The 12,351-nt window shown below is 44.0% G+C and overlaps 1 protein-coding gene across 1 annotated transcript in view; it reads left to right on the forward strand.

The window, feature by feature from the left end:
* MED12 (mediator complex subunit 12) overlaps positions 1-12,351 on the forward strand; it is a 37,345-nt gene that overhangs the window by 645 nt on the left and 24,349 nt on the right. Inside the window, exons 3-14 of the mRNA XM_042807100.1 lie at positions 757-948; positions 2,692-2,851; positions 4,180-4,355; positions 4,637-4,747; positions 5,283-5,537; positions 7,747-7,893; positions 8,180-8,279; positions 8,740-8,876; positions 9,677-9,808; positions 10,208-10,334; positions 10,981-11,210; positions 11,655-11,735. Coding sequence (XP_042663034.1) covers positions 757-948; positions 2,692-2,851; positions 4,180-4,355; positions 4,637-4,747; positions 5,283-5,537; positions 7,747-7,893; positions 8,180-8,279; positions 8,740-8,876; positions 9,677-9,808; positions 10,208-10,334; positions 10,981-11,210; positions 11,655-11,735 — 1,848 coding nt within the window. The remainder of the gene's footprint in view (positions 1-756; positions 949-2,691; positions 2,852-4,179; positions 4,356-4,636; positions 4,748-5,282; positions 5,538-7,746; positions 7,894-8,179; positions 8,280-8,739; positions 8,877-9,676; positions 9,809-10,207; positions 10,335-10,980; positions 11,211-11,654; positions 11,736-12,351) is intronic.

Genomic DNA, 12,351 nt, shown 5'->3' on the forward strand with positions numbered 1-12,351 from the left:
GGTGCTGGACAGTCCTGGGTCTCATTCTTTCCTTGTGTCCAGAACCAGGAGACTCCTCCCTTTAGCATGGGTGATTCAAGACCTAACCCTCTGTGCCCGTAGAATCAAAGTTTTGCATTCTTTTAGACCTGTGCCCCACCTCTGAGAGAGCAGATTCTTGTCTTGCTCCGTGCGTCTTAGGGACATGTCAGTGTCTGCAGTCTTTAGTAAAGCAGCATCTAGAATTCCGTATATTTTGCAATTAAAGCAGTAGACTAGGATACCAGAAATAGAAAATTTCTTACTGGCTTGGTTACATTATGGTCACAGTAGAAAAGAAATAAGATTTCTTGAAGCATCTGGCGATTTAAACATAGGAGTTATATAGCAGGCTTTGGCTCCGTTTTTCCAATTGCTAAAATCAGGATGTTAACTTCCTGGTCTCCCTGACAAGAGGACTAATAATGACCTGGGATGGAAGGCAATCAGTAAGCACAATATATTTGTTTTCCTTGGCTGATGTCTGTCTGAGAAGCCTTCTGTCTGGTTTGACAGGTGTTTATAGAGTTGTGTTTGTTGCAGCTTGAATCCCAGCTTGGTTATTGTATGCATTGTCTAGAAGCATTCCTCTTTGCAAGTGTAACAGAGGAAGTTATTGGCAGGTTTTCTTTGTTTCATACTGGTGAGACTTATGGTAAGAGTGATAAATAAAATTTTAAGCATATAGAATGGATCATTGGCCTCTGAAATGTAATTCATCCTTTTTTTTCTTTCCAGATCAGTTCAAATTTCAGCAGTATTATCGCAGAAAAGCTGCGGTGCAATACACTGCCCGACACAGGAAGACGGAAACCCCAGGTGAATCAGAAGGATAACTTCTGGCTGGTGACAGCACGTTCTCAGAGTGCCATAAACAACTGGTTCACAGATCTGGCTGGAACTAAGCCCCTCACTCATCTCGCTAAGAAGGTATTTTACAGGAGAGACTGCCTGACAGGGTAGAGCATTTAATCTGCGCTTGTTTCTGAAGTGCTTTTACTATTTGGAGAAATTTCTTCTTTCTACATGTCTTGAAACTTTCAGCTTGAAGAACGCCTCCAGGATTTGTAGTGCACTGGCTGTAGTCATCCCCACTCAGAGAACAGGTCCCTCGTCTGTTGTTTGGAGGTTGTGTTCAACTTTGCCTTTTGGCTCGTATGATACAACTGATTTGAGGTTTGGATGTTTTTCAGAAGAGCTGCCACTGTTGCCTTTGATCTGTTTAGATTAGGACCGTTCCTGTTGTGGATGGCTTTTCAAGTTCTCAAAAGTCATAGTGAGAGTTACTGGAGGTGACAAGCTGAGTGACTTCCCAGACTTCTGTTGCAGGGACGCGTATTTCTGGTTTTAAGCCAAGAAGAGTATGTGTACTATAGCTTGGTCTCAGCCAGGCTAGAGCACCTCTGTGCCTTGGGGTCTAGGGCTAGGTATTTCCCTGGGAGCATTGGATTCTGTGAAGTATGAAAGAAAGGTCTTACTCTACTGTTTTATCAGGCCCGTAGCAAGGGGAACTAACTCTCTATCAGAGTGAGCCTATAAGCAAGGCACTCGGGAATCTACTTACCTTGTGGAAAAACATAACTCCTAGTTGCAAAATGGTAGCAGAGCACAGAGTTTAGAAGCTGGAGTTTGTCTGGTCCTTGGTGTTCTTTTCCACTCTTGGGGGAAAATTAAAGTAATCAGATCTTCCCAGAATCTGTCTCCCTATAAACCTAGTCCCTGTATCCTTCTCTGCATGTTGACAGTCGGTTTCCCGAGGTCACTGTGAAAGCTGGAACCTTTCAAGGCCTTCTCCAGTTTCCTGCAGTGGACTCCATCAGTTTTCACGGACTTAGACATGAAAGCGGTGACTGTCAGTAGCCAAGTAGTCTGTGTCTTTGAGACATCAGAGGATAGTTGGGAAAAATGTAAGAAACATAGCAAGTAAGCGGTGGAACTGTCAGTAGTTCAGGGTCTTTGAGGCATCTACCAAATGGGCCTGTTCTCTGTGAGTTTGTCTCATTCCTCCGTGAACACGTGCATACTTGTGCTCTCTGTAGTATCCTGTGTAAATGAGCCCCACAGCTGTACTTTTTCCAGTGATACGTTATTGCTTCCTGGTTTATTCATCTGCAGTCTGATCATTTCACTGGGAACATCCTATGTTGTATCTTGAGTTTTGAATCTTGAATTAATTGATTCTGTACTACTATGGTGCTCAGTTCCCTGTTTCTCACAGTCTTCCGTTGGCTACTCATGATATTACAAGACTTTTGTAACTACTTGTTTTGTTTACAGAATGAAGAGTCCTATCTTCAGTCTGTATAGTAGATATTTAGTGTTTCTAACTCAGTCCTTAGTCCCTACTTTTTGTAGTTGTTTATATCCTCTCTGGAGCTTATCCTTGAATCTGTTTGCAGGATTCAGGGCCTGGATTTACAATGGTGTAATTATGTTTTCTGTCTTCTTTCAATTTGTTTTGTTTCTGTTTATGCTGAAATGTAGCTCTGGTACTGTTGCTCTCTGACCAGAAGCGAATTCTTGCAGTAGGTTTTTTTGAGATACAGAGCAACGTGGTTCCTTTTCCCTTTTTACCTTTTTCACAGCTTGCAGTGCCTACAGTGTGTGTAGATGGGAACTATTCCAAAGCAACTAAGCCTTTGGTTGCAATTCTCCCTCTCAATTCTGTTACAGGTGCCCATCTTTAGCAAGAAGGAAGAAGTCTTTGGTTATTTGGCAAAGTACACTGTTCCAGTAATGAGAGCAGCCTGGCTCATCAAAATGACTTGTGCCTATTATGCTGCCATCACGGAAACCAAGGTGAAAAAGCGTCATGTCATCGATCCCTTCATTGGTAAGCACATTGTGTGGAGCACTGGTTTTGTCCATCCCAGAGGTGTCTTTCTCAGCCTGCTCTTGAATAGTAAGAGGTAGCCTGGAAATCCAGATAAACTTGTTTCCTGCTGATAAGTCCTAGTGCTTGGATGTGCATAACTGTCTAAAACAACAGGGCCTACCTGTGAGAGTACTGCTGAAAAATAAGTCTTATCAGCCACAAATACTTCCTGAGATCCTACCTTTTCTTTCTCCCCATTAAGTTCTACTGTGCTCTTCTGCTGTATAACCTGTTTTTTTATTATTCTACAAAGACTGTAAGCGTTATAATTTAGCGATGACTAATTAGCTTCTTCTCAAGTGAGTAAGTACATTTCCCAGAGAATTCTGGTCTGTTACTCCCTGTTTGAGTTTCCCATTTCATTAAGCCGTACTGGATCCAATATCTAACATCCCTTACATCTTGGCCTGCTCCAGAGTACTGTGGGGAGAGCTTCCCTGGCTGTTTTCTGGTTTATATGGCTGTGACTACAGGACCTGACCACACTCATTTGAAAAGCAGTATTAGCAGCTGAAATCCGTGGGGTTTTTTTTGTTTTTTTTTTTTTTTTTCACCTTCTTGTTTATCTTTGATATAAAATTTACACAGGCTTCTTAGCTCTGTTTCTGGAGCTTGATTGGTTTGCTAGATATATTTATTCCATTTATTTTCCTGTTCCTTTGAGTGTTTGCCCTGCTGCTGACCCTGGTGCTTGTTTCACATTCTTGCATGTTTTGCCTTGGGTTTTGCCATCTGCATTGTCCCAGAGGAGTGTAATTGTGCTGTCACTTTGTGTATTGAGTTTGTCTCTTACGCAGTTAGGTTTTAGTAAAAACAATTCTTTTAAAAAATCACTGGTTGTGGCTTTACTCTGATATCTGAAAGAGTTTAAGAATGAGTTCAGAGTTCAAGTGTTTCTAGTGTTTCTGCTGTCTGCCAGATTATTGAGGATGCTAAACTAGGCTGGCCTAATACTGCTTCCCACTGGAAAACCTCTTCTCTCCACCTGCTGATTCTCAACAATGGCAGTTGAGGAATCTTTCTTCCCAACTTTTCTTGTACAAAGTAACTCTGCCCCCCAAACATAGAAGTTTTTCCCCTTATTCCCTATTTCTGTGTATCCCTCTTCTTTCCTACCACCGCCAGGGCACAAGCAAAGCTAGTATTGTGTCGCTTTTTTTTGATTTGTCTTTCTGTTCTTTTCAAATGACAGGAACGTTTTTGGGTTTCCCCCTATGCACCAGCCTGGTTCTTTCCTGTTTTTGTTTACCATGACACTTGTTGCTGACCTGTCTTCTCTTCTCCAGAATGGACACAGATCATCACCAAGTACCTGTCAGAGCAACTGCAGAAAATTGCAGAGTTCTACAGACAGCTCCCAGGGCAAGGCTGTGGTTCACCATCTGGGCCAATGCCCCAGGAGGTGGAACAAGCTTTGAAGCAGTGGGACTACAATGAAAAACTAGCTATGTTCATGTTCCAGGTGAGGGGCTGGAGTGGGCTGCTGGGTGGGTGCACAGCAGAGGAGGGCTAGGGGAAATGGTTGCAAAGTGATTTATTTTTGCAGAGTATTATCCTTCTGTGAATAGACCCTTAGGGCTGGATGCAGTTTTAAGCTCAGTAGTAGAGCAGGGGTGGTACAGAACTGTGCAAACTTCTAGAGTTATTTCTGCTGTTAGAAAGCAAGCAGTTGCTGCTGCTCTGCCTTTCCAACAGATGCTGCTTCAGCTTTTACCCATTTGCTCTGCTTTTATCTGCGTGCAGGATGGCATGCTGGACCGACACGAATTCCTGACATGGGTCCTTGAGTGCTTTGAGAAGATACGGTCAGGAGAAGATGAGTTTCTGAAAATGCTGCTACCCCTGCTGCTGCGGGTGAGAAATATGTACCTGGCTTGCTTCGGAAGAGCTCTGACTTCCACTGTTGTCAGTCCTCCTCCTATTGCCTAACGGATGATCTTGCACTGAGAACACTAGGGAGTGTCCTGCTGAGCATCCTCCTTAGCTCATGCAGGGACACCATTTTAGTCCTACTCTCTTCTGTTTCTTTGTCCTTTACCCTGTTTCCCTGCATGTGACTGGGTAATCTCTGCCCATGTCATAGCTGTGATGGTTGGAGTCCTTGTGCACCACTACCTGGAAACTGCTTTTCTTTCTTTGTGTTGTAACAGATTCTAGGCAGACCTTTGAAGGCTGGGTGTGGGTATGTTTTGTTACATGAAGCCTTTGCCGTAGAGCATTTAAGGGGATTTTCTGATATGCTTAGTAGCCAGTGGGTGATCACTGATGCTAAGGAGCTCTCTGTAAAAAGGGACTATTTCTACAAGGCAGTGCCACACATCATGCGACTTTGGAAGGGTCTTGTGTTGCTTGTAATGAGGATGTTTTCACCTCTTCCTCTTCCCTACAGTACTCTGGAGAGTTTGTGCAGTCTGCATACCTGTCCAGACGTCTGGCCTACTTCTGCACCCGCAGGCTTGCTATGCAGCTGGATGGTGCTGGCGGGCACCCACCCCACATCCTGTCTGCCCAGACAGGGAACGCTCTTCCTTCAACTCCCACCCCTCAGCCAGCTGCAGGGAATCCTCCTCCCAGCCCTTTCAGCGACTTGCTGCTGTGCCCTCAGCACCGGCCAGTGGTATATGGGCTCAGCTGCATCCTCCAGGTAGGTTTGGGTAGTGGTTGGTGATAGTGGAGTCAACAGGGACAGTTTATATTGTATCACAGAAAAATCATTATGGCGTGATTCATCAGCTTCCTGAGTACAGAAATATCAAACCATGATTGTCAAAGAGTAGGTCTTTGCTGACATACTACAGAGCTTTCGTACCAGACGTCAGTGCTGTAGCAGTGCCCTTGACTGACTTGCATAAGAAAAATGGGAAGGAATAAAGCCTTTTGCTCTGTTCACAGCTGCCTCAGATATCTGGGAAAGCTTTGCAGAAAAGGGGATGAGAAAGAAGGGGGTTATTTCATCTTGTGTATGTCAGTAGCAGGTTGTCATCTGGGAAAGGAAAATATGCAAGAAATGTGCTTTGTAATTTTGTGAGCTCTTAGAAACAAACGACCTCTCATCAGAAAAACCCACTTCCACAGAACAAAAAACCCCAACAAACAAAACAACCAACACACAAAAAAACCAACCCCTCCCACTTCTTTATGGTTTAGTCAGACCACTCCCTTCAAGAGTGACAGCAGGCTATGAAAAGGAGCGACTGTAAACTCCTGATCTTTATACTTGAAATTGATTAAACTTTACCTTGTGGTAAAAGGGGAAGGTTGTTGAAGAACCCTGGTATATGTTTGAAGGGCAAATGCTGTTGTGTCACTGTGGAACTCGGTCCATACTGTCTTTGTGTCAGAGGGGGATAGGTGAGTTCTGTTCAGCGTGTGTGTTCATGGTTGTGTTTTTCTTCAAGAGGAGAAATGACTAGGTCAGGTGGGTCCCTGCAGAATGAGTGGAGATTCCCACTTCCAGGGGAGGCAAGGAGCACGAGCACATTAAAGCAGAGGAGATTCCAGAGAGTGCAGGAATGGAGCAGGGGGTGGAGAGGAAGAGAGCACAGAGCTTGGAACATGCAGCTCAACAGAGAAACTTGAGATCAAGGAGCCCTGACAGTATCAAGAAGCAACCAGCCAGCTCTCAAACAGGATAGAAAGAAAAATCCTGGAGTACAGTTGGCTAGAAGTAAGGACCTGTCTGCAACAGCTAGAGAGGAATACGGCGGTTATAAATAGCCCCTTTGTATTCCTATTAAGTCTTTCTTGGTTACTTTCAGTTAAAAAGTTGAGGGTTTTTTTCTAATTTCTGTGTGATAAAACATCTTTTAAAATGTAAAAATCCTTTGTTTCGGGAGCTTACATTAGGGGAAAATATGTGATCATATACACCTCAAAGATTTGACTGATCTGGGGTTTGAACACAACCTGCTTAAAAAGTTCAGATTGGTTAATGATGGTCTGGTCTTTTTTGGTATGTCTCAGAAGCATGCTGCTGATAGAAGATCTACAGATCCTTATGATCTGCAGGTAGTATATAAGGCTAAGGCGGCGTAAGATCTAGTGGTTGGAAATTCAAGCTGGGTAAAGTCAGGCTGGAAACAGATGCTTTTCTAGCAGTGTACATAATTAACCTCTGCTCATACGTTCTTGAGATATGATGGATTCTTTGGTTTGAGTGTTTTAAAACAGCCTTGGTTGTCTGTCTTAATGGCCAGCTCCTTATGAACCAGAAGCTGTAGGGGTGTATCCTAGGAATCGTTCAGTGAATTTTTGTCTGTGTTTGTGTGGGTGTCTGTACAAGATCATAAAAGAACGAAAACGCATATATATATATATATATATATAGTATTGTTATTATAATCATGACTATAATCATACTCATAATTATTAAATAACATAGTATAATGAGTTTTGGTCTGTTGACTTGTATTTATTTTCACACTTTACTCTTGATGAGGGCTGTAAGTCACTTTTGTAAATGCTGATCCCGGACCATGAGGGTTGAACCGTGCATTGATGGTGTGAGTTGTAGAAAGTAAGTTCTGTTTAGAAGCAGCAGGGAGCTCTGCAGCAACTTGTTGCTGCTTTTGGATAATGTGGAACTCTGGTCTTGGCTTCCTAAGCACACCTAGGACAAGAAGCTCAGTGCAGAAAAAGAACTAGTTTACTCCTTTCTACTCTAGTATGGTCTTTAGCCCAAAGATTCTTTCAGAGCTTGGAACAAAAAAAACACCCGAATAGTAAATATGTACACAGGATGATGAATGCCTGGACAGTAGGATAAAGGAGTGGTTATTTCTGTAGAAAGTAATCTGAATTAATTGTTTTGACCTTGATTTGCTCAATGATACTGACTTTTTTGTCTGTTGCAGAGTATAATTTTGTGTTGCCCAAGTGCCCTTGTGTGGCATTACTCACTGACTGATAGCAGGATAAAGACTGGCTCTCCACTGGACCACCTGCCTATAGCCCCATCCAACTTGCCCATGCCAGGAGGGAATTCAGCCTTTACACAGCAGGTGAGCAGCCTTCAAAAAAGGGAGCTCTTGTGGTCCAGGATAATAGCTGTATCTTGGCTCTTTCACAGTTTTCTTTCATGTTGTGTAATAAGCAAAGCTGGCGGTGCTGTCTCCCAAGGAATTAACTACTCCCATTCTGCTATAGGCAAGATAATGATATCCTTGGAAGACAGACAAAATCTAATCTCTAGTAGAATTATTGTCATGCTCTTTGTTTTCTAATAATTTTGTATACAGGACTTCTAAGGCATCCTTTTGTATGCTTACACAAGTCCATTGCTTTTAGGTTCGGGCAAAGCTGCGTGAAATTGAGCAGCAGATAAAGGAACGTGGCCAGGCTGTGGAGGTTCGCTGGTCATTTGACAAGTGCCAGGAAACCACAGCAGGTAACTTGCTGTAGGTTAAAGTTTCTCCCCCCTGTTCTATGTGTTACCATGAGAAACTTCCTGCCTGACTATTTTCTTTATTTTTTTCCCTATTTGCTGCTGGTGGTGTTTGTCAGCAATAAATTAAAAAAAAAAAAAAAAAAAAAAAGGCCCTTTTTCTTTCCAGAGCAAAATCTTGCATAGGTCCATTTCCCCAGGTGTAGGGGGCATTTCTGTTACTGGAAGCTGGAAATGTGTATCAGAGAACTGTACTCTCATATACGTGCCACGTTCTGATGCTTTTCCCTAACATCTGTGATTGGTCACTGTGAGAGTCAGGACACTAACCTAGGTGGACCCTTGCCTGACTGGTACAGCTTTGCTTAGGCAAGGAAAATAAGCTGTGAGCTCACAAACTTTTGTTCCAGAATCCGTTGTACCAGTTGCCAAATATGCATTTCTCTTCTCTGTTCTCTTCTAGGTTTCACTATTGGCCGTGTCTTGCACACTTTAGAAGTTCTGGACAGTCACAGCTTTGAAAGATCTGACTTCAGCAACTCCTTGGATTCCTTGTATAACAGGATATTTGGGCTGGGTCCAACCAAAGACAGTCACGAGGTGCCTTGGGACTTTGCTGCTGGTCTTGGACATGGCTGTGTTCTTGTTTATATTCCACAGTTACTGTCCTCTGTCTGCAGAGAGCTAACTGGATAGTGGCCTTTGGCCAAGAGCTGCAATCTCCATTGAAAAGGATTTTGTGCAGCCTTAAGTTAGGGAGGTCCTAAAGTGAGCATGGGGGATCTGTGCTCTAGAAAGTCTCCGCTAATAAATACATGTAAGCTTGAGAGAATCCACACTGCTAACTGAGGAGGGTGTCTCAGTGGAAGAGATCAGTCTAGATAGAAGATTGATGATAAAGACATGTTATGTGTCTGAGAGAAGTAAATGCTAGCCTTGTCAAATTCTGAGTTCACAGTTCAAGTTCCTCTTAGCCTGGGAGGTGACATATTTATGTTGCGTAGGGCCATAGCGCAACCAATACTGCATTGGTTCCTGGAAGTGAGCTGTAGAACTGGTAGTTTGTATACGACCTATAATGCTGTTGAGCGGCTGTGTTTCTCTCTGTGCTGAGATTAGCTCTCTGTAGATGTGCTGCTGGAAGAGAGATGATTTTCTGAAGCAAAGCCAGACTGGAGATTTGTCAAGAGCTGTGGATCACCTCATGCTTCAAAGTGGAGTCAAAGCAGGGGGGCTCTAGCTTGACATCTGTCCTCTGTATTAAGAGAGGGGGAACGGAACATTCTTTGGGCTGTGCTCTGCTGGAAATAGGCTCACTGCTATATCCAACCTGAGGCCTTAGGGCTGCTCACCTCTTCTGGTTGGCTCAGGTTCTCACTGTAGTGCTTCTATCTCACCAGATCTCCCCAGACGACGATGCAGTGGTGGCCTTGCTGTGCGAGTGGGCTGTCAGCTATAAACGCTCTGGACGCCACAGGGCTATGGTCGTGGCCAAACTCCTGGAGAAGCGTCAAGCAGAGATAGAGGCTGAGGTAAGTCTTTATTCCTGGAAGGCTCGCAGTGGTAAAGGAGAGCAGAAGTTGCCTAACTACAGTTATCTCACTATTACACCAAAAGGCAAAAGCTGATCAGCACAATGCCTCTTAATACTGGTGCTGCTAATTATGGCATTTGCTCCATCTAACCCATATGGTCATAAATGAGCCTGTGGGATGGTGTGTATGCCATTTCTTAGATACATTTGGAGACAGGTGATTGCAGTATGGAAGTACTGGCATGCTTGGAGACTGAAGTAGCTTACAGAATCCTCTGTGGTAAATTTCCTATAAGTGCAAGATAGGAAAAGTCTCTTGAAGACTTCTTTTTTGGGGTTTACGAATACTGAGTTTCTCCTCTGTGGCAGCAATTGGTACTTTTTTCTATTTCTACAGAGATGTGGAGACTCTGAAGTTGTGGATGAGAAGGGCTCCATCTCCTCAGGCTCTCTCTCAGCAGCCAGCGCTCCTGTCTTTCAGGATGTCCTTATGCAGTTCCTTGACACTCAAGCTCCTATGCTAAGTATGCAATAAGAACTTGTGGTCTCCCAGTTTCTAGCTTTCCCTCTCCTGCAAACTTAGAACTTGCGTGCTATTCTCTTGTGTGTAGGTCTGTACCTAAATTCTTTCTCTGGCTTCTTTGTGATCCAGAGCATGCTTTGGAGACGTAGGGAAAGCAGACTGGAGGGCCAGATGACAGAAAGATAATGCAGAAGCACTTCTGTTAACAGAATGTTGGCCAAGAATAAATGAGTATAGCCGAATCAGTAATTAATTCGGGCTGAGAACTGGAGGGAGGTTTCTAACTAGTAAATGACAAAGCTCTTGAATAGTTTCTCAGTGGAAGTACTGCAGACATTGAGGCAGAAAGGATACAACTGCGAATGATGCAGGCAACTGTTTGTACACCCAGGAATGGCACTGCCAGACTGAAGTCCTATGTCTCTGGTCTGTGAGACCAACAGGAGAGCTTTTGACTTATTTAACTGCCACCTGTTGAAACTGGGCTTTTTGCTTTAAGACCCTACTGTAAGCTCAAAACTGTGTATCAGTCACTGTGTTGAGATCTGTGGAAACGCTTTCTCTAGCCCTAGGTTAGGTGGCTGGTGTTGCTCAGAGTGTTGCAAAAGAACTCTTGATAGCCCTGACTGTATGTGCTGTCCTTTCAGTTGATCCTGGGAAGGAAAATGAGAAGGTGGAGTTTTTTAACCTGGTGCTGCTGTTCTGTGAGCTAATCCGACATGATGTCTTCTCTCACAACATCTACATGTGCACGCTCATCTCTCGGGGTGATCTTGCCATGGATTCTCATGGACCTCGCCCGCCCTCACCTTTTGATGATCCTGCTGAGGAGCATGACAGGAAGGAGGCGGAGGGAAACAGTGGCATCAAGCTAGAGGTGAGGGAACAAGTACCATGGCCCTCCTGTATATGTCCCCTTGTTGTGCTTGCCTGTTTTTACCAGCTTTGCAGCCTCCTTATCTGCTGGGGAATGTACCAGTGACTTATGCTTTTCCTTCCCCTAAACTATTTCCTTAGCATTTCAGTTTCAGAAGTAGAAGGCTGTGTTTTAAGTGGCTGGAATCAGCCTGCAGAGTGTAAAGGGTTAGATAGGAAAATCTTGAATTGCTCAGAGCAGAGCAGCATGTCATGAGGTGCTGTGTGAGGCCTGTCCAACATGTTTGCAGTGTATTTGGCTCCAGCTTGCCAGGCACCATGGGTCTGTTGGCATATTGCTGTCACTGTCCAACGTGGACATCAGGTGCTGTAGTAAACAAATACTCTCTTGTTCTGTGTCTTGTTCTTGTTCACTGAGATGTAAAGCTGCTCTGTCTGTTCCCAGGACACAGGTCTTTCTGAGACCATGGACATCGACCACAACTCTGGCATTCTCTTTGATGACATGGAGAAGACAGACTTTTCGGTATGTTCCTGCATTATCTACCTGCTACTGAGTAAGTAGGTCAGTATGTTGTAGTGGGACCAGGGGCAGCAAGTGCCTTGCTTTTGTGTGAGTACTCCCTCTCTACTGTAGAGCCAGTGTGCTGGAAGCGGCTGGGTTATAAGGCAGTTGACACTGTAAAAAGGTCCATATAACCTGTTTATGCAGGTTGGGGTCTGTCAGAGTAGAGTGAGTCCCAGTCATTCGTGGGATCTCTTGTGCTCTGGCCACTGCCAGCCCAGTGTTTGGGCAGGGTAGGAAGTGGACAGCTTGGAAGTGGATATGAAATGGATGACCATGGTAGCACCAGGAGATTGAGACTGACCAGTTACTGTAAACAGGGGTTTTCTTGATCACCTGGGAGAAGACCCAGGTCTGCTATCATCGTACTGCGTGGCCTTCAGTACTACCTCAGTTTTATATTCCTTCATAATATTTGTGGGTATAGTTCATGGTTGCAGAATGATTTGAAGCACTTAGTAATAAAAATAACTTGTGGTAGTTAAAAAAATCCCTGAGTACCTACATTCCTCCAACGATTTCTGGCCTTTCAAGGTAAACGTTAGGCAGGTGTGATGTGCAGAGCTGTGGCTTTCCC

This window comes from Tyto alba, unplaced genomic scaffold (assembly GCF_018691265.1).
Source record: "Tyto alba isolate M040663 unplaced genomic scaffold, T.alba_DEE_v4.0 Super-Scaffold_5, whole genome shotgun sequence".
NCBI lineage: Eukaryota > Metazoa > Chordata > Aves > Strigiformes > Tytonidae > Tyto > Tyto alba.